At 38.3% G+C, this 22,430-nt stretch overlaps 2 protein-coding genes and 1 non-coding gene across 8 annotated transcripts in view; 2 read left to right on the top strand and 1 right to left on the bottom strand.

Moving 5' to 3' along the window:
• Positions 1–18,072, top strand: part of LOC143898595 (serine/threonine-protein phosphatase 2A 56 kDa regulatory subunit gamma isoform) — a 28,797-nt gene extending 10,725 nt beyond the window's left edge. For 3 of the 6 annotated variants that reach the window (XM_077408179.1, XM_077408175.1, XM_077408174.1), the window contains 7 exons: positions 7,665–7,839; positions 12,320–12,522; positions 12,903–13,297; positions 13,380–13,713; positions 13,779–13,997; positions 14,229–14,453; positions 14,581–18,072. In XM_077408179.1, the coding sequence (XP_077264305.1) occupies positions 7,665–7,839; positions 12,320–12,522; positions 12,903–13,297; positions 13,380–13,713; positions 13,779–13,997; positions 14,229–14,453; positions 14,581–14,730 (1,701 nt within the window). In that variant the 3' untranslated portion in view covers positions 14,731–18,072. Of the gene's footprint in view, positions 1–174; positions 2,220–7,664; positions 7,840–8,823; positions 9,411–10,894; positions 11,183–12,319; positions 12,523–12,902; positions 13,298–13,379; positions 13,714–13,778; positions 13,998–14,228; positions 14,454–14,580 lie in introns of those variants that run through there. The other 3 variants (XM_077408176.1, XM_077408177.1, XM_077408178.1) reach the window with 3 other exon arrangements.
• Positions 18,073–19,226: 1,154 nt separating this feature from the next.
• On the top strand, positions 19,227–21,909 carry Rfk (Riboflavin kinase). The gene is made up of 4 exons (XM_077408188.1): positions 19,227–19,712; positions 21,124–21,272; positions 21,492–21,594; positions 21,732–21,909. The coding sequence occupies exons 1-4, from the start codon at positions 19,625–19,627 to the stop codon at positions 21,848–21,850; spliced, it is 459 nt and encodes a 152-aa protein (XP_077264314.1). The 5' UTR covers positions 19,227–19,624; the 3' UTR covers positions 21,851–21,909.
• A 341-nt stretch (positions 21,910–22,250) lies between these two features.
• LOC143898875 (U6 spliceosomal RNA) lies at positions 22,251–22,353 on the bottom strand. The gene has a single exon (XR_013257316.1). It is a non-coding gene; the product is annotated as a U6 spliceosomal RNA (small nuclear RNA).
• Between the last annotated feature and the right edge of the window lie 77 nt (positions 22,354–22,430).

A 22,430-nucleotide genomic window follows, 5' to 3' on the forward strand; every position in this document is an offset into this window, starting at 1 on the left:
AAGGTCGTACGTGGTGGCCTTGAACGATCGGCGTCGATCGGCCGACGGCGGCGGTGGCGGCGGCGGCGACGGCGTGCCGCGAGAGCCGATCGCGCTCGCCAAAACCTGCGGTGTGTGTACACGAGAGTGTCGCAAGTGGCTGGCTGCTGCTTGATTCTCGGTCACGAGTACACGCCTGCCGCTCGCCTCTGACAGTGCGCTCTCGTCGCCGTCGCCGTCTTCAACTCCGACTCCGACTCCGACTTCGACTCCGCGAAGCGCCTCTCGGACGATCTTCGATGGCGTCGCGACGTCGGTGACGCTGTCGCTTCGCGTCTCTCGCCTCCGCTTACGCGACGTCTTGTCTATCTATTTTTTTTCTCTCTCTTTCTCCTCTCCCTCTCTTTCTGTCTCTCGGCCGCTGGCATCGCGACAGGCGAGTTCTCTTCTCGCCCGGAGGGACTCTCTCTCGCGCGCGCGCGCGCGAGAGAAAACAGTGTCGTCGGCGATTTCTCGGACGAAAATCGGACGAAGAGGTGACGTTCCTCCTTTGCGACGCGTCCGCGAGTAGTGCGATCCCCGAGTGCTGCGTCGTCGTCTTCGTCGTCGGCGCGCGCGAACTCAGACTCAGATCGGAGATCTCCTCCACGAGAATATTCCGCGCTGGACATCCGCGTGGAGAATATTTATATCTCCTCGCCCGCGCGGATGCCGCGAATTCTCCCGTGTTCCACGAGGCTCTGAGGTAACGCCCGCTTTTCGCCCGCTTCTCGCGACTCGCGCGATCTCTTTTGCGTTCGACACGGAGCCGCTCATGAGTTAGTCGATGTTTTATGTATGAGAGATAAATAAAACTCGATCCCGCGCAGGTGAGACGGCTCTATCGTTGCGAAAGTTGTTTATCTGCCGCAATATATACGCGTGCTTTTGTTCACGATCGCGGAAGATATGACTCGTAAACTTGCAGAAATTACGCTGAATAAAGGAAGTAAATTAAAAACCGTGCAACTGTACAAAGTTACGTAATTATGAATATCAAGTTACGATTAATAATGCAGTAATGCGTCGACACGACTTGTAATCTTGGATAATTTATTCGACGACAACGCGATACGGAGAATCCAGGGGGAGGACACGTTCAATACGAAAAATGAAATTCTTGAAAAATGTAGCGATACGTTATCGGTGTTAACTGCAAAGAGTTACGTCACACGTCCAGGCTTCTTTTTAAAGATGGGTACTCGGGAGTATTGAGTTACAAAACATCGCGTGACGGCCAAGCGACAGAAAGATAATATTTACTCTCTCGTCACTTTCGATTGTCGACTAAAATACTTCGCGTGTGCCGAAGCGCCAGTACAGAAGACTGCGGGCAGCGTGCGCGGCGGGCAGCTTTTCCTAATCTTGGATAAGGGGGAGGCCCACTTCTCTCGCGCCCAGATATACTTCGTTACCACCGGCTTATTTTTATACACCCGTCCGCCTTTTCGCGCGTAAATTGGTCGCGGGGCAGGGAAGGGGGATCTGTCGTTGTTGTGCAAATAGATCGCACACGTGCCGCTTATTATCTCACTTATTAATCGCTGAAATAGTTTATCTCGTCGATCGCCGAACCTGAACTTTTATGACAAACACTATAACAACATTGTGACGCCACGAACGTCCTAGATCGAGTGAAGATTGTAGCTCGAGAGTCGACTTTTCGTCTACGAGCGTGTATAATCTAAGTCTTTCTCGGTTTTTTTCTTTTTCTTTTCTTCTTTTTTTTTGCTGGAGAAAACCTTTCCGCGAGATATCAGGCTGGATGCACTTGAATGACGGGAAAATCGGTTTGACACTTTAGACCTGAAACGGAAAAAAATTCGCGGCACGTTCCTCGAGTTATTTCGCGCGGATATTCTCAGGCATGCATTCGGGGATGCGCTCTCAGGTGCCGGCGGGAAGAAAGCGGATATTCCCGGTAGTACGTCGTAAAGTGGATCGGCTGTTCGACGGCTGTGTGACGTGTGTGATTGAGATCCTCTTCGTCCCGTGAGAAGGGAGCGAACCGCGAATGCGAGAATCATGTTGCGCCGCGACGCCGCGAGACCGTTTTTCCTGCCGCGGCTGGCTGCCGCCCTGTGCCGATAGTGAATGTCAGGATCCTGGGCCGATCGCCGTTCCGGAAGTCGCACGCTGGTATGCAGAGTAAAATGCAGACGTTGAGCGGGCTCGCCTTCGCGAACGTGTTCAGGAAAAAGGCAGGTTTCTCACATCAGCACCGGTTTTGGACGAGATACGTCCTCTTATCAAATATTCAATAAAATTAAATGTTGCGTCCTTACATGAATTTGTCGCATATGCGATTGTAAAGCGAAGAACTGAAGGCTGAATCTGAAAAAAGCTTATAAACTTTGGAAGACCTTGATTATTTTCTGTGCACTGAGAAAAAAATCCAAAAAAATATTTATTAGGTGGCTCCTAATAGCATATTTACTTATTTCTTACACATATTTGTTTAGAATTAGATATTTTTATTTCAATTAAATTTCAATTAAATAAAAATATCTAATTCTAAATAAATATGTGTAAAAAGTAAGTAAATAATGCTATTAGGAGCCACCTAATAAATATTTTTTTGGATTAAAATATTTTTTTCTCAGTGTGGATATCTTGGCGTTGTCATCGTGCGATTAGTTTAACTATATCGATTCGTGGTCGTGTGAATAAAAACTTTTATCTTTTGATATGATACACGTTTTACAGGAATAAATACTTTTTCACGCAAGATATTAACTATATACATAGCAGTTGTTTACTACTTTCTTCGTCACGATTAAGGTAGGCGTCTCGTTACGTGCTAGTCATGTGACTGTTTGTAGGTTTTTACGTTCAGAAATATATTTCAGGCAATTTTTGCTAAGGGAAAAATAATTTTATGAAGTATGTTACTTTTTCTAAATTATGTGATTTTTTTCATTTGACTCCGTTTTGATCGGCTGATCATGCGAGTCGTCGAGAAAGGTTACAAATGAGAAAAATACTTTTCGATTGAATTTTGACAATTACTGAGAAAGGGTTTTAAAACGCATGACAGGGGTGTCAATCACTATCCACGTCGGCTAAGAAAGACGAGCCTCATAACCTGCAACTACAGTGATTAGCCAGCGGCGTTGCCAAGTCTTCCCAACCTCACCTCGACCAAAAAATGTCTGCTCGATTACCGCATTTTCACTAAAATAAACTAAAATATTAGCAGCGAAATCTCCGGTAAACTATATATTTTATGGTTGCATCGGATTCTTCGAAATCTAATGTACAAAAAGCAATGTTTTTTTTCTCACTTCATCTGATCGAAAAATGCGAAAATATGTGATTGAAACCGTGATAGAGCCTTCTTTTTCTGGCCGTCTGCAATGTATGAAGTAATGCAAAGTTTGTGATTTTCGAGATCGATTTTCTAGAGTAAATAATCGGTATAAGGAGCCACAGAAAAAATCGACTGCAAAGCTGATCGTATAATTTGATATAAAATCCGAAATCGAAAACTTTATCTAATACATGCCCTGACGAGACGACTACCTTGTAATTCGTACATCAATTAGAGCATTTTACTGTTTTATTTAATATTCACGCAACGTTGTGTGTGTGGGGAACTGTCACTTTTTATTTACGCGACATTTATTGCAATAATCGCTTGAACTTCCTACTTTAATACCATTTGACATTATCAATTATTAAGTACCGAAGTGCTATCTTGAATTTCTTTCCAAGAAGATAATTCTTTTATTTTGCACTTGCTCGCGCAATTTAACGGGCGACGATTGGAAAGCAAGATCTTTTCTGATTTATCAGCGTATATATTTATCAGATGTGACCGATACGATAACTAAAGATAGGACAGCTTTTCAGCACATAGTTTATTCGATTGAGCAAAATAAAACGTTTATAGATAACTGCGTACGATCAGTATCGAATGCGCATTAATTTTGTAGCGATACAGAGTATCGTCATAATTCTAAATGACATATAAAAGTATAATACACCGATGAACTTGTTCAAGTTAGAAAATATAAAAAATTATCGCGTTATGCAATCAGTGAGCCTTTCGGTGCGAAGATCAATGACTTTCTTAACTCTTATTAACCTTTGTTTATAGACTGATAAATTAAATTAAAAGAATACGTACGATATGAAATTTGGATTTATTAAATTCGACTTGTAATTAGACGTTGACTTTATTATATCTAACAATAATCTTTTAATTTTTTAGTACTACTGTTTCAGCATATGTTACATATTTTTATTACTTTATTTTTTATACCCATTTCGCGCATATATTTCACACACATTTTTACACACACACACACACACACACACACACACACACATATATATATATATATATGTGAAAATATTAAAAAAATATTTCAGAGGAAATTAATACGTATATTGCAACTTTTGTATTTTCAACAGTGATTACGTGAATTCTGAAGTAAATATAGGTTTTTAATTCCGCAAATTATAGCTCTATGAATATCATGCTTATTATATCAAAAGTTTGATGTATATATTTAATTTAAAAAATTAATACTTATAAAAATTAATATTTTTAAAAGAGGGTGAATCTAACGGTAGCTTAACGAGACAAAAAATAGACATTGAGAAACTAGAATTTGAATAATCATTTCGTTAAAAACAGGGCAACTGTAAACGGTATATGTACTTTGCACATAATCACTCTCTTTTATCGTTACTGTTACCACACCACATTCATTCAAAATAATGAATGACTTGTGATGAATGAGAGAAATACCATTAGGAAGATGGAAGAAATGCATGTTACACGTCCCTTGGTCCCTCAGGCGGAAATTCTTGGTAGAACAATAAGAGCTGCAATAGTTGATGATCTTTGACCGTGAACTTCAACGTTGATCGACCTTTCGCCGCGTAAAAGTATTAGTTATAAGCCATAATGCGCTGCAAAACCGATCAATTGACAAAAATTAATTTACTTCAAAATGTAATACGCGCTGCAAAAGTAGAACAGTTTTCTCAATATACTCTGTATTATTGAAGATTAATGCTATAAAAATTATTATATTATAAACGTGACCTTGGATTTGTGTTAGTGGGAATATATTTTTAATTTGTAATATATATAATACATTATTATTTTAATAAGGGATATATATTTAATTTAATATTTCTAAATTTGTAATATATTTGTAATATATCATTATTTTTTTGAAAACAATATTTTTATAAAAGCATCTTTTGAGTTTGTTAAATCTCTTTGTGTCGTGCGAGACAATTCCGCGAAACCACTTCCGCATTATATCGCACACGTTTATGTCGCGCGTTTTATGGACTTTTTGAGCCCTCTCGGAACAATAGTAAATACTGGGTCTCGCTGGGAGGCGATGTATAGGATCGTCAACTTTGTTTATCAAGCGGTACGTGATCGCATGCGCATATTCTTCTGAAGATACAGCGACCGGCGACATGAAAACAGACCGACGACGCGACGACGAGTGACGGCAGCTTCGTAATAGTTCATCAGATCGTGTTTTACATCTATTTTTATCCGCAATCTGCGGACACACATTCCGTTTTAAGGCCTTCACACACGAATCGACGGAAGACGTAAGACGTAAATCGTAAGGAAATCCACCAATCAGAGTCGACTATTCCCCTCTTCTTTCCTCTTAAAGAGGGGAATAGTCGACTCTGATTGGTGGATTTCCTTACGATTTACGTCTTACGTCTTCCGTCGATTCGTGTGTCCAGGCCTTTACTCTCTACACCTCTTTAGAATGCGTTTGACTTGCGTATGTGTATTACCTGTCATACTGCGCAGATGCGTTATTGATTACGCAATGTTTTATCATGCATTCAACGTTAGATATTTCGACGAACGAGCTCCGAAGTGAACTCTCGTCGAAGAATATATATTTTATACAAAATTTAATTATAAACCAATTTCGTAATTCACGTTTTCCGATATCTGAAAATTTTTATAGGTCATAGTTCTATGTCAACTTTTTGATCAAACTTTTTGATCAAACTTTTTGATTACCTCAAAATTGCGTTAAGGAACTCTTTCGTCTGGCCTCTCGATACAGCCGATATAGAACACCGTTGAAAAAGTCAGTAATTGCTAATTTAGACATTCGACGTTAGGCGCGAAAACTCCGAAAGCGGAACGATCGAGAAAGTAAATGATGAAAGCTCGCGTAACTAGTTGGTCGGTTTGTATAATCAAGCGAGAAGAAGGGGATCTGAATTGGATTCATTATGAGACGCCAATGTGGTTCACTTGTTCGGCCGACTTAACCGCAATCCAAGATAAATCAAAGCTTTTCTGCCCACAACTTTTCTCATTCGAATAACCTACTTAACTGTGATCGAAGATGATTAAAAGAAACGCTCTCTCTCTCTCTCTCTCTCTCTCTCTCTCTCTCTCTCTCTCTCTCTCTCTCTCTCCCCCTCTCTCTCTCTCTCTCTCTCTCTCTCTCTCTCTCTCTCTCTCTCTCTCTCTCTCTCTCTCTCTCTCTCTCTCTGTTCGTTAACGTGTTTTTTTCCGCCGCGATGTTCACGGCCGCCTCTATCGCTCCAGTAAGTCAAGTGATTAAGAATCATGTATGCAATACATACATGTTTTATATAGTGAGATTATTAAGGATCATTCTTTCTTACACTACAATGTTACATTTAATTAGAATTCTCGTTGAAGTATATATTTTACGTGAAATGAAATTAATAGATCAATATTCTCTCTCATTCATTTTTCAATATATAAAAATTCTAATAAGAGTAAATCATAGTTTTCTAATTTTGTGAACAATTCTTGACATAAATAAATTATTCTTGTTTAAATTTGCACTAAAGAATTAAACAATATGCTACAACGAGCATTGCTTATTTCTAGTTCTTACAATTAGTATTCACGAGGTATTCAATATTAAATGTCTTACCAATTAAACACTTCATTACTTTAAAGTTATTTAAAACTAATTAGAGACTATGCATTGGGGATCTGGAAAACTTTATTTATTGAAAGTTTCTTTATACTTCTCTCTCCAATTTATTATATCTGATAAATTATATGCTCCGAAATTTTTATTAAGAAAAAAATTAATTTTTTATTGGTCAAAAAAAAACTATATGGGACATGAGCGTGAACTTGGGGGGCATTCCGTTTTCCAATACTGATAAAGAGATGAAGAGATCACGTTCAGTTTTTGCACGCATAACGTGCCTATAGAGAGTATATCTTGCCATAGATCGTGGAAAGTTTATATCGCTTCCTGGCGTTCCATTTATTTAATATTGATCTGATCAGCGCGAACGAATGATCGATCTTTCACCTACAACCGAGTTGAATTAAGCACACTAATCACAGACTCCTATTTAGATTTAATACACATTGCGATTTCTCAATTCTCGATTGAGAATGGATTGGACGTTATTTATATATCAAAAGTTACTTATTATATTTATAAAAAATATATGACAATATTTTTAACAGTATTTTAATCACATATATGTCATTGACTTTAGAAAGAGCCCTTCATTTATAGTTATTATAAATGATCAAAAACAATTATAGTTTTTTTCATCTAAAATTTATCGTATATAATTACTTTGTCCATTCATTAATTATCTACAAGTTTTTTTGCCATAATATTTTTTATCTACCATAGGCAAACAAGGTGACCGGGGGACCTCCTGCGGGCAATGCACCGCCTCCGCCTACACTTATCAACAAAATCAAGTATCAACCCGGTGGACCCGTAATCAAAAAGGATAAACGGCAAAGCAGCTCGAGGTTTAACATATCGAAAAATCGGGAACTGCAGAAATTGCCGCTGTTGTCCGGTGAGTCATTCAACCAGAAATATGTATCATAAGTCGTAAGATATGCGCCGCGCTAATCCTAAACTTGGTTTAGAACTACAATGTGTCCTTGAGATGGATGAAATTCTTTTTGCAATACGAAAGTAAAATTAATCCCACTTGACAGCTATCATTCCTGTTAGATGAAATAAAATGGTATTAGCGATCTTTTACGTTTCTTACACTTGTGTCATTGGTGATAAAAATAAAAAGGAAGTATGTCATATCTCGAACATGTTTACGTACGCCATACTAATTTTGTTGCGAATAGCTTGCAATCTGGAATTAGCTTGATCAACAAGTAACATAAAGAAATCATTATGCAAGAAACTAGTTCGCATGTAACACAGCGGTCATAATTGAACAATTGGATCAGGACAAAGATCGAACGCGCTGAAGTATAACGATGAGAAAACAAACAGCGGAAAGTTGGATAAGAAAAAGATAAGCGGCGAAGAGTAGCGAGAAGAGGAGAGAAGGGCAACGACAAATTGGTCCGCCTGCCCTTTCCCAATGTAATGCCAGTCAATCGAGGTTGCGAGACTATCTCCTACGTCAGAGTCTATCGATTGCGTGCGACGAGGGTCGCGCAGGCGCCCCGTTTTCCCAACGTAAACAGTCGGGAGTTCCGCCCCCTCTCTCCTTTCACCCTCCCGTCCCCGTTTCGGCCATCCCTTTCTGATCCCCTCTTCTCCAACCGCTCCGAGACCAGCGCCCGAACACCCGCGCCGGCACCCCCGGTCGCGAGAGCGGCCCCACCTGGCCGCGGCTTCACCTGCACAGAATCTCGGCGAGGGGGGTTGTATCGACCCCGTGACCGATCGAGAAATGACCCGCGAGATCCCGGCGAGGACCCTCGAGTTCGTTGAACCTGGTGCCACTTAGGCGAATCTCACCCCGCCGGTCCCCCTCCTCACGTCGCCTCCCGCCCCTCGCGAACGCGGTCACCGGGTTCCGGGGACCCGCGAGAACGCGCCGCTAGTGCTCGCCGGTGTTTCACGGGGGTGGCTTCGCAGCGCGAACACCCCGAAGAGAGAAAGGCCGAGAAGAGCTTTGCCTTCCCCGACCCGATCGATTGACACGGACGAAGCAACAGATTGTTGCGAGCGTTAAACAACTGCGGGAATTAACGGCGGACGGACTCCGGTGGTGTCAGCGGGGGTTGTTATCGCGAATTCGTGAGAAAATCCGGTTAAGGGCGGGCGCGACCGACTCTCGAAGCTCGGAGAACTTTGAGGTCGTTCATCTGGAAAAAGTGAATTATTTCGGATGGATGTCGTAGAAAATATCGGAAATGCTTGATGAAAATGATTCGCTTGGTGATTGAATAATTTATAACCGGTTTAAAAAGGGTAACGGATATTGAACGGAACAAGAGGTGGGGAACATTCTAAATCGATAAGTTGAAAAATTAAAATTTTTCGATCAGAAGTTAGTAAATCCCTTTGATTAAAAGGCTTTCTGTCGAAAATTGGTGAGTCTTGGGGTTTAGAAACTTGAGAAAATAAAAGTTAGTGAATTTTAAGCTTGAAGAGATTTTTATACAAAGATTGGTGAGTTTTAGAAAAATAGTCTCGTGTTTTGGATTTAGTGAAAAATAATATAAGAGCTCTCTTTTTATATAATACGAGCTTTAATACGTTTAATCTTAATATTCGCTGCTCGTACGTTATATGCGGAATCATGGATTTAATTAAAATACGTGATGGAATTTCAATGGAATTGTATAGTAGAATTGAATTGAGTATAGAATGAAGATTCATAGAATTTTTATACATACAATTTTAGGAAATTGATTTTATTGTGGTGTACTTTGCGAGAAATAATAAGCTGAAAATCTGATTAGAATCATAACAGTTAAATGATTCGTCGTTACCAGATTATTTAATGCTTCATTAACTTGAATAAAGTATTGATTATGCTTTTCATATATTATAGAGAAATATAGATAATATTAAATATATTTATACAGGAAGTTAATTGGATTTATTAATATTAATAGAAAACGATATTTCTCTAACAAATTCCATGCATATAATTTAGCATTATTAATTTGTGCATTTATAAAACTTATGTATATACAATAATTTAATGTTATATTTGCTTACGTTAAACTATCAAACTCGCTTTGTGCGAAAATATTTCTCGCAGCTGTGCAACGTAACAGACGATTCGCGTTGCTTTGCATTAAAAGTACAGTTACGTTTCTGCATGGTTTGGCAAAACGCGTAAAACCACGCGCGTTTCCTTCGCGCTATGCTATGCGGAAAATAACGTGGGAAGCCGGTAAAAGTGACTTGTCGAAGGCCGACAATCGCCGTAGCTTAATAAAGTTATACGTCGCATTTCGCCGAGTAAATTGGCGGATGATTGCGAGTTATGTAATAAAAACATTCTCCGGAAATTGGTTTCCGTTCGAGTCGGTTAAGTCCGTAAATCCGGGACCGTATAAATTGGCAAAGCTGTGAATAAGTGAACTTAAAGTTACCTAATAATTGGGTCATAAGAAAAATCCGCGAAAATTGACGATTGTGGAAAATAATTTTTAATATAATTTTTTTTCTTTTTTTAATATAATATTTTTCAAATGCATATACGTGATTTATGCAATAGAGAATAATTAGATAATTTAGGAAAGAAAAGTTATGCAGACGTTTATGTTTTACCGGCATTTCTACACATGTTTGCGGAATTCAGACTATTGCTGATTTAAGGGAAATCATTATCGTATACAAACCTTGTTCAAATATGTTTGGGTAAACCGTCATATACACCAACATTACGTGGAATGTTTATTTTCATTTCTCAAATGAGAAACTCTCTGCAATCGAACATTCGGTTAAACGATATTTGTTTGATCTTCAATTTACTGCTATTTTTAAATAAATTATCAGTGTTTTATAATTGAAATTTTAAGCTAGCTTCATGTTGAAAAGAGCGAATTTGCGGAAGTAGAGATTATTATTGATCGCGATTTTGATCGCGTCAGGAAAAAACCGATCCTTTCGAGTGTGTTAATTCAAAGTGTAAATTGTAGAAGTTAATACCGAGACGATACGTGAATAACAGAACCTGTGCTGCCCAATTCGAAGCATTCGCAGACACTCGTCGATGAATAAAGTGCGAGTGTAAAATCGGTACTGAACACAATATTTCGCGATGGTTCACGTGGGTGGAATTGGCCCATCTTTGGGCGGTGCTCTGCCCAAAAGTCCCAGCTTTCATCAGGGTCTTGCTTTGGCGACGGTCTTGCCCCAGGATTCGAGCAAGGGCTACCCGGTGACGTTCGCGCTGCACTATCAACCTTTGCAACCTCTGCTAATCGGTAAAGCTCTCCGTCGCTTAAATCAGTTCTGCAAATCATTTTTACAGATTCGATTAACTCTTAAACTTTTGTTATTACACGTGAATTTATTGTAGAACCAATCTATGCACTTTTTTCTATGCCCGATTGTCTCATATTAACGAAACGAGGGATTATATCGAAATAAAATCATTGAAGGATTAATTTAGCGTTTCTTTTATTTTTGTAAAATTTATATTGGTATTTGATATTTGATTGTTCGTGGATGATGTCCATGAAACAGTCGACCTGTGGTGAATTCGGCAATCGCTACTCCTTCTATTATTATTACAGAGACTGCTAGGAATAGCAAGCGATAAATAATGCCATCTTCTTTCAGAACCCACTCAATTAATCGGAAAAAGCCGAGCTCTTTTAAAAGATTTTAAAAGATTTAAAATCAAAAGTCTGCTGCTGACGCAAGCGGTTATAGCTTGTACATATATTAACTAATGGCAATCCTGCCGACGGCACGCTTTTCGTGCCGAGTATTAAGAAGTGGAGGTCGATTAACATCTGAAATAACTGTCTATGCAAATCAGGGTCTTCAAAGAAACGAATAGAATATTGATTTTGATCGCGTGCTGCATTTTTATCAGTGGCAAATTACATTCTGGATATTTTTATTTTTATCGGATATCTTTTATTAAATTGATTTGACCTGAAAATTACAGTCATTTCAAAATCGAGAAAATTTTAATATTCTGCATATTTATATGCAAAATATACATATTTTTATAACAATGTTAAAATCATATGTCTATATATTATATATCAGTACAAAAACTTTGTAATCGATAATATCTTGACGCTGATATATGACATAAATTATATATTTCAAAGATTTAACTTCGTTCTCGAGGGTCATTTCTCATCTAATGTCAAGGAGGCCAGTTAAGCAAGTGGGTAAGCTATTTGTAGCAAAATGATTCAAACGAGAGAAAAAGAATGAGTAGCGCAAAAACGATATATACATTCGAATGTACCCTTTCGTATTGGCGTGCATCGATATTCTTGTAGGCTAATATGATTAATGGGTGCATTACTATTACCGTTCTCGCTTCTTGAGGTACAAGCTGCCGAGTGCTGCGCGATTAATCACCGGCTATCTGATTCCAGAAACACAACAGGGAAACGAACGGGAGGAACTTTTTATACAGAAGCTACGGCAATGCTGCGTCCTCTTCGACTTCGAGTCCGATCCGTTGTCGGATTTGAAATGGAAGGAGGTAAAACGCACTGCCCTCCACGAGATGGTCGAGTATGTAACCAAAAACAAAAACGTTATTACCGAAGCGATATATCCCGAAGCGGTGAACATGGTAAGAACGGCACTCTAATATATTCTGTGTACACGTAAGAGCATAATAAACCTTCCAAATTATATGAAGTAAAAGCTTTTCACAGATTGGAAATACGAGACTATGTAAATGCTAAGAAATTAGTTTTGAAATAATAATGGAGATGAACTTTTTAATGAAATATTATTTCAGACAAAGTAATGAAAAAAAAAATAGTATTAGAAAAAAGTATAATAAAGTCGACAGTGACATGAAAATACATATAAGGAATATTCTTAGCATTTACAATGTTTCTGTATTTTCAAAGAAGACATGAAATATGTGTCGAGACATAATCTAAATAAAATAGTGCCTCGAGGGAATAAAGTTGAAAGATTTTACCGAGAAGGAAATTCTTGCAGTTCGCCGTGAATTTATTCCGGACGCTACCCCCATCATCAAATCCTAATGGCGCGGAGTTTGATCCGGAAGAGGATGAGCCGACGTTGGAGGCGGCTTGGCCGCACTTGCAGCTCGTCTACGAATTCTTTTTACGGCTGCTGGAGTCGCAGGACTTCCAACCGTCCATAGCGAGACGTTATATAGATCAAAAATTCGTGCTGCAGCTCTTGGAGCTATTTGACTCCGAGGACCCGAGAGAGAGGGATTTCCTTAAAACGACCCTCCATAGGATTTATGGAAAATTCCTGGGGCTCAGGGCGTACATTAGGAAACAGATCAATAATGTTTTCTATCGATTTATTTATGAGACGGAACATCACAACGGCATCGCAGAACTGCTTGAAATTTTAGGAAGGTAACGATAAGTTAAATAAGAACGTAATGCACAATAAAATTTATAAGACCGATCAACTGATCGATATTCATTTCCTTTGCAGTATTATAAACGGCTTTGCTCTGCCCTTAAAGGAAGAGCACAAGGTGTTTTTGTTAAAAGTCCTGTTACCCTTGCATAAAGCTAAGTCATTATCCGTGTACCATCCACAACTAGCGTACTGCGTCGTTCAATTTCTGGAAAAGGACCCGTCGTTGACGGAACCTGTAATTAGAAATCTGCTGAAATTCTGGCCAAAAACACATTCCCCCAAAGAAGTTATGTTCTTGAACGAGCTTGAAGAGATCTTGGACGTCATTGAACCAGCTGAATTTCAGAAAGTCATGGATCCATTGTTCAGGCAATTAGCCAAATGCGTATCATCACCGCATTTCCAGGCAAGTACGCAATTTCGTTATTTTGTCTCGTACGACGTCTAACTTGTGTTCACTTGTTGTTCCAGGTGGCGGAAAGAGCTCTCTATTATTGGAATAATGAATACATAATGTCCTTGATATCGGACAATTATTCTGTCATCCTACCGATTATGTATCCAGCCTTTTATAGAAACTCCCGCAATCACTGGAACAAGACGATCCACGGTTTAATTTACAACGCCCTGAAACTTTTCATGGAGATGAATCAAAAAGTATTCGACGAGTGTACAACACAGTACTATCAGGTACATTTACAGACAGTTATTTATATTTTCAATTACGCATATACTGTGTAAATGAATTACTAAATTAACCGGCTGTATTTAGCATTAAATGAAAATGATAAATATATTTTGACGGGTTCAACGTGAATCGACATTATAATTTCAAAACTATACAACTCTACGTTAATTTGATTATGCAAAAAAAAATGTTAGTCTTATTTATCACGTATATTCTGATCTAAAACTTCATAGGAGCGTCAAAGAGAACGAAAGATTATGAGAGAGCGAGATGAAGCATGGATGCGCGTGGAAGCGATCGCGATGAGGCATCCAAACTATAATATTGCAAATAAAGGTACAACGAATAATACATCTTACGCATCACCACAACACATAGATAACTCACCGCCTGACGAAGACGGTGACCCGGATCAAACTCCGCTTACCTTGGAGAAAATCGAAGCTAAAGCTAATGAGGTATGAATTGATATTTATTGGTATCGTTTTTTTTTTCTTTTTTCTCTTTTTTTTTTTTACTTTGATGCTCTGTTATATAAAGCGTACCGGATATTCTGATGTCTCAAATAAATGTTTTGTTACACAGGCGAAGAAAATGACAAACGTGAACAAAGTGAAACCGCTTTTACGAAGAAAGAGCGATTTACCGCAGGATTCGTACACAATACGGGCATTGTCCGACCACAAACGCGCCGATGAATACCTTGTTACGCCGCCAGATCCCAATAATTGCTAGTCTCTACCACAACTCCTTCCCATGTATCCTCTGTTTTGCTGTAGCAACATTGGAAGTTAGCTTTCTTTCTGGGGGGGAAAACGGCGATAAGAACGTGATTAATTTGGCTAAAAGTCCCACTGTGCGAAATCAGTGATGTTATTATCATGTCAATGTATATCACATTGTATTTGCTTTTTTTTTATAGAAGAAAGGAGAATCCTATTATCCCGCCGCATATCGATTCAAAGACAGAGTGTATAGGTACTCGTAGAAGCTTACAGAAAAAAACTCGTTCTTCATAGAAATGCGTTGTATTTATTTCTTCACTATGAAAGAAAAAAAAACATTGCGGTTGAGAGGAACTGTAATAGCATCGTTTATAAAAAAAAAAACGCGCATGTAATAAGCGAGAAGGGCCCTAAATACATTACTTATAGAATCGCCATCACCGAATCAGCGCTTTGAAGTGCTACCCTCTGCTATGTCTCAACAATAAGATAATATATGGATAATGTACGTAAACGAGATTTTATTGTGGATACTACGGTTGTAATGGATTTGGTTCTATTCTATTCTACAAGAGATTTTATATACAGATGAGAGTTTATGTACGGGAATGTGATCGCAAGATATACACGTATCCTCTTGATGTTGTAACCCATGCTATTGCGCTATGCGAGCTTGTTGTGTTAACATTCTTGCGAACGACGCGTTTCCATTTATGTGCAAATGATATATACATATATAAATATATACGTACTTGCTTTAACACTACAGGCTCGTTGTAGTACGAGGAGAAACAAATGAGTCGAGACGAAGGAGAAGAATACACGCCGGTGCGCGCGTTATCTTAGGATGTATATGATAGTGCTATTTTAAAAATAATAGATTGCTACGAGAAAATCTGGATACTTCTGAGTGTACTACTTTTGTATCTGTTGTGCCTAGATGCCTGTGGAAAAAAAAAAGAATATGCCTCCGCGCGGGGCCTATATACACTACGAACAGCAAGATTAAGCAGCGAGTTTACATGTCGCTTTGCCAAATATAATCGATATTACAGAATTTCAGTAATGCTTGCATAACATGTTGTGTTGTTAACTCATTGATCTTGAGATTAATTGAAAGATTATACCGTTGCGGCCCGGAGGTAGGAGGGAGAGGAATAAAAGAAGAGACGAAAGAGGGAAGGGTTAAAATACAATTTAGTCCTTGCGCTGCTGGCAGGTTGTTACGTTAATAATTGTCGAGGATACCTTGTTGAACATAGATATGATAAGCACTTATATTAAATATTAGAAATTAAAATTACGGAGATAGATTTAAAGTTTATTTACTTATTAATTATTCCTATTCGAAAGAGAGAGGAATGGCCATTTCAGCTAACTGATCATTAATTAGTGGTATAAATATCATATTATTATTAGTTATTGTATTATTTTTATATAGTAACAAGACGAATAATGACGAAAATAGGGTAATAGTAATAATGTAGTAGCTGGTACATGTGGCAAAATGCCTTGAATCCGTTTAGTCTATCCGGAAATCTACGTTTTTCCCAAATTAGATCGATAATAATAAATGAATCATGCATTTCTTAGAAAAAAAATACCGTCACGTGTCAGAGAAAGAGAGAGAGGGGGAGAGAGAGAGAGAGAGAGAGAGAGAGAGAGAGAGAAAGAAGACGAGAATTCTCATACGCTGCATGCAGCAACTCGAAAAGACATCGAATCAGATAATCTCCGCGAATGTGAATGTGCACGCCCGTAAAAGCTGGAATCGAATCGTAGAGGACCGGAAAAGAAAGGAATTAATCTCGTAATAATAATATTACTATAAATAATAACGCCGTTATTAAGAGGATATAGAATTGCCGGATCGTTTCAATGTAATAAAGACGTTAATCTTGCATGGTATCGTGGGAGTTCTTTCATACGTATCATGCGCAATGCATTATAGGAATATTTCATCCGCGATCGTACTTTTTTTTTTCCAATAAGGAATCCAAATAGAGATTATATATATATATATATATATATATATATATATATATATATATATATATATATAGAAGCGGTATATAATTTTACCGAATTTAGATCTCGACGCTTTTTGGATGCCGTGAGCGTCCAAAAAATGGTCTCTAGATAAGATGACAATGGAAACGCAACGATCGGTGTGAAATTGGAACTCGCCGGTAAATTGTATCGATCTAAATCCGATCACAGACACAGAGATTTTCAAGCACAAACGTGCGAGAATGGGCTTTCTTCCTGCTCGCGCGTCTGCAGCGGATATTGTATAATGTATACGTTGAAATTATACCGATCCTAATCTTTGAATTCGAGTCGCCGGATATCGGAGTCAGGAGTATCTTCGACTGAAAACGCAATATAGAAGTAGAAAATGTGCTCTCCATCCCGTGACTTTCGAGAGATCGAACGCGTTCAAGAGTCCTCGATATTGAAAACCCAGTTAAACGCGGCAAGATGAGACCTCGTCGTGCGCAGTTTGCATTTCATGTACCTGCATATATCATGTAAATAATATAATTATTTTTGAGAGAGAGAGAGAAGAAAAAAAATGCATTCTTCCTTTTCAGTTCCAAAGACACGCTCGTCTCTCGACGAGCGTTGTGCTAGAAGAATTTAGCGCGAACTCTTTTCGAACGTTATTTTATTTCTCTTTTATATTTTCCGGATACGTGGAATTTCTGTAACGTTCATGAATTTGTCGATAAAGATTTAGAGAGGCGAAACTTATAATTTTATTATTATTATTTTTTAACTCTACTTTTATGTATGCAGATTTTTATTGAATTTTTCCTAGCGAGTTTACAACTGTATATTGTATGTGTGTAATCACTTTTGGGCAGATGCGCGCAATGCGCTATACATGGAACTCTTTGAAAAAGAAAAAAAAGATCTCTATGTGTAAATGGACACACGGTCGCAATATTGTACAACGTCCGTGCCGCAATCCGAATTGAGCGGGACGGAGGAAGGAGGAGAGGAGAGATATCAGTATCTCGCATAGACGTAAAAACCTTTACAGACATAATTTCGTTGAGGGCATCTCGATTGTAACAGGATTTTCTATGTGATATTTAAATTAATTTATGTTAATTTAAACTATCCTTATTATACCGGACATTATATGGAGCGTAATCACGAATCCACGAAAGAGAGAGAGAGTACCCGTCGCCTCTCAGTGGCCACGAGCAATTTCGTTATATCCGTTCCATATTTGGATGTCGTTCGAGCGATCGAATATCGAATTTGAGCGATGATATTTCGTACACGTATCTGCAATTTGTTAAAAACATAGTTTTATAGTAAATAAAGAGGATTACGAGAAAAGCAGATGCATTCTTACGTCGAGAAACGTTCTAGCGTTATTGTAGCAATTTGTAGAATCGACGATTGTGTGTGTGTGAAATGTACGCGGTATCGAGTAGGTGCAAAAGATTATTGAAAAACTGGATTTTTTAAAATCATTTCAATGTGTCGCCAATATTTTCTACGACGCGATATGCAAATGACTGATAACTTGTAAAATATTCATAGAAAAATGGCCTAGAATTCTGTTATTCAACGCATCAGCAATATTTCAATTTTTTTTAATGTTTACAAAATTAACGTGTAGGAACAGAACGCGAAGATGCATGCAATTGAAATATTTCAATGATCAAAGATACAAATAATCCGCCTCCAATGAGTGCGCTTCTAATGTAAAATTTTAGACTACGTTTGAGTAACAAACTATTAATTTTTATTATTTAATTAGCTCAAACTACCCGGCGTTGCCCGGGCTTCTTTATATCTGGAATTTCAGCATTTGTAGAAATGTAAAAATGAAACAATAACGTATTGAAATTAATTAATATTCTTTATACTTATATAATAAATGCACTAAACTTAAATTGTTAAAAAGTGTTTAGAGGATGAAATAAAAGGGCAGGAGAGGTGAGGTGTCTAGGTTTCATATTTTCCGCAGTGGTCTAGACAGTAAACATTCAAAATTTATAGGCCGGTCAAAGGGTTGCAGATATTCAAATTTATATATAGATTCTCATTTGCGAAGCGCTATATGGAAAGTTGAGATATCGCGAGGTCAAATTGCAAAAGATCAGGAAGGATACATAAGACGAAAGTCGATCTCGTCACGTTTTTCCCCCGAGGAGAGAGAGAGAGAGAGAGATTTAATTGTTATTCACGTCCGGATAAGGCGGAGCGAAATTTATTGACGTCGTTGTTGACACCGGCACGGCGGCGATCGCGGCGATACACGATATATCGGGCTTCGACGTTGCGCTGACATATCCTATCAGCGAGGACATACACTCTGACACATGCCACGTCATGTTATTAAAAGGCCCAGTTCAACAGTGGCCAGTTAACTTAACCAGTAGTTAACTCTCACTCTCCGTCTCTTTTTAACTCAAAGGTTAGATAGAGACGGAGAGTGAGAGTTAACTACTGGTTAAGCTAACTGGCCACTGTTGAACTGGGCCTAATTGTCGTTGGCGTTTTATCGCGTGGCCGCTTTCCTCGGCTCGTCCCTAACGGAGTAGCGCGGGTCTGCGCGTGGAATGGAATGACGACGCGTGGACGGCAGACGAGTCGTCGATCATGGGCATTCGCACAACGTACGCGGACCAGTTCGGACGTGTTTCGCGTGAAGACACGGACGACACGTTCAAACGTGTTCGGACGTGTTCCACCCGAACGAAAAACCTTTTTTGAAGTACCGCGACTGATACTGTCTGCATAGCAATTGCCAATTAGACCTCGCCACTCAACATTATACCAGACTTAGTAATCAAACAGGGGAAAAAGCTGGCCGTATTGCCCGCTGAAAAGCGGCAGGAGCCAATCTAATAGAAGAAGAAGAAGAAGAAGAAGAGTCGATCATGGGCAGCAAGATCTTGCCGTGCTTCGTGTCCGGAGTCATCGTCAAGGGCTTCGGCAGGGGCTCGAAGGCGCTCGGCATCCCGACAGGTACCCTTCGTCCTGCGGAACAATCCATTCCCGCGGATCGAACAGAGCCGTGGCACGTTCGAACCAGCGGCCTATAACCCCACGGAACAGAACAGCTGAAACGCCGAGTATCGATTGTGACCATTGTGACGTATCAATATCGACAGCAACGTTCGACGAGACAGTTTCTCTCTATTGTTGAAAAGCGAGCGAGAGCGTGTTTTTTTTTGTTTTTTTTTTAATTTTTTTTCGTTATTTTTAGGTCACGATTGAAAACTGCGTCATGCGCGTACCGTACGAAGCACGCCTCGCTAGAGGTTAGGATCCTTTTTTGCTTTTTTTTTGCAGGCTCTTTTTACCGCCGGCAGTTACGAAATGATAAATCCTTTTGTTTTAAATGCGCTTCCCGCACTTGATCGTGCCCCTTCTCTTTCTCTCGCCCTCGAGATCACCGAGGTGCTGTCACACGTGCCGAGAATAAAATAAATAGAGAAACTGTCCCTCCCCCGATGAAACTTTATTGAAACGACTGACGTACACAGATCTGGCGAGAATAGATCGATGCTCGAGTTGAGTTGAGGCGCGTTCGCCGCGACGGACAAGAACTAAAAGCCCGTTTTTAAAGAGCTCATCGAGACTATCTTTTCACTTCTCGAGGAGGCGGAACTTTGTTAAATATAATAATCAATAGCGCGACACGTGTCCTATAATACCAGATGGTAACAATTGGCGCGATTACGACAAGGGGTTTTGTTGCATTTCCCTCAAGGAAAAATATCGAGTTGAATGAAAATCGAAATATGCGAGAAAATGAGTTTTAATTAAGATAGATATTTCCCTTTGAATGAAGCAGGCGTTTCGGGAAAAGATTCGGAAAGTTTTTGAATTATAAAAGATTGTAAACACGTTAAATTCTGCCGGTTGATGAATTAGTCACTGGATTAAATTAATCCGAGTTGACGTCATCGTAAGATAAAAGTTGCGCTCTGTAAGTACCTCGTTTAAAACGCTGCGCGAGTAGAAAATTTTTCAAATGTGGCATTCTTTGAATCTTAAATTCTCTCTCGTTACAGCATTTTTCATCACTTATTTTTCAATTATATGATTCAAGAATGTATTATATATCAATTATATAATTCGCATTCAATTTGTTGGCAATCTGCAGTTTTATACATATATATATATATATATATATATATATATATATATATATATATATATATATAATTTTAATCTTCTTTTAAAGATAAAAAAAGCAAAAATACTCCGTGTTTATTATGGCGCCACATTTGACTGTCAGTGAGATTTTATTTTCTTTTTTGATACCGACGCAATGAAAATCTGCATTTGGGACCGATATCGAATAGAATGTCAATATGGAAAAAAATTTGCAGAAAATTTACACGTTTCTCTTTTCTTTTGCAAATATTAGCTAATCTCCCGGAATCCGTGGTCAGTGCTTTGCCGGAGGATTTGAGTACTGGAATTTATTATGGTTGGGCGTCCTTACATGGAGAAATTTATAAAATGGTCGCAAGCATAGGATGGAACCCGTATTACAAGAATGAGAAAAAGTCAATGGTACGAAACATAATTTCAAAATATAGAAAATACTGAATTTTCTGCTAATTCAATTTAACATAGTTCAACTATCCTAAATTTATATTATAGCTGTATACGGTTAGATATATATCACTATTGAAACAGTTATAAAATATTTTTATTAGCTGTAGAAAACTCTTTGTTAAGTAAATTTTACTGTGTTTAAGTAACAAAGTAAAAATTATATTTATTTTGCAGGAAGTTCATCTGCTACATAAATTCCAGGATGATTTCTACGGTGAAAAGCTCAGGGTTATTATTGCCGGATACATAAGACCAGAAAGAGATTTTTCTTCCTTAGGTAATGGGCACTGTCGTAACAATGACATAAAATATGTGTAAATAAATTACTATTCTTTTAAAGTAATTTAAAATTTAAAATATCTTATTTCAAGATTGTTATTGTATAGAACGATTTTGTGTTACTTATTTTTGCAGATGAACTCATCGCAGAGATAAAGAATGATATTGCAATCGCAGAACATCAATTAGAAGAACCTGTTGTAAATAAGCTAAAAAATGACGACTTTTTAATGATTAATAAAGCAAATCACTAATAAGAAAAATGTAAATTTTTATCTGACAAAATTATAAAAGAAATATTTTTATTACTTTAGTTATGCATATTTATTAAAATACCTATATAAATATGTAAGTATTGTTGCAGAGTGTTGGGAGAAATAACATCAAGATTAATAATAAATTTAGAAAAATATGTAACAAAGAATGTAACAAAAGTCTCCACGTACTTCTAGAGATGCATTCCTCATAAGAATCACTGTTCTTGTATACAAATTTAGAAATATCCTCTGCGCCGATTGTGACTTCGAAAACTACTTCAGGATATAAGATAAAATGTAAGGTAAACCTTGATATAAGATAAATCCTTTGGGATCGAACCTGAGACTCTACCAAAGGTACGAGTCACCGCTTTCACAGCACCACGTCATCCCAGAAAAAAATGTAGAACGGTACCCTTTACGATTTTTCGTGTCATTCTTACGCAAGGGCTACGCTAATTTTCTTTATCGTCCGAATTTTTTTGTATGTATATATATACTGTCTTGTGTAAAAAACAATGGAGTGGCTCCGTGTAAGAGCGATTGACTCATAGTTGACTCCTATATAGTTTCAATC

Source organism: Temnothorax americanus, unplaced genomic scaffold, assembly GCF_048541705.1.
Source record: "Temnothorax americanus isolate GAGA-0224 unplaced genomic scaffold, ASM4854170v1 Scaffold24, whole genome shotgun sequence".
NCBI lineage: Eukaryota > Metazoa > Arthropoda > Insecta > Hymenoptera > Formicidae > Temnothorax > Temnothorax americanus.

Excerpts from the sequence above, each read along its gene's own strand:
- Rfk (XM_077408188.1), top strand. The coding sequence starts at position 19,625 with ATGGGCAGCAAGATCTTGCCGTGCTTCGTGTCCGGAGTCATCGTCAAG. Across the intron at positions 19,713-21,123 it reads GGCGCTCGGCATCCCGACAG|CTAATCTCCCGGAATCCGTG; the intron begins GTACCCTTCGTC and ends TGCAAATATTAG. Across the intron at positions 21,595-21,731 it reads AAGAGATTTTTCTTCCTTAG|ATGAACTCATCGCAGAGATA; the intron begins GTAATGGGCACT and ends TTATTTTTGCAG.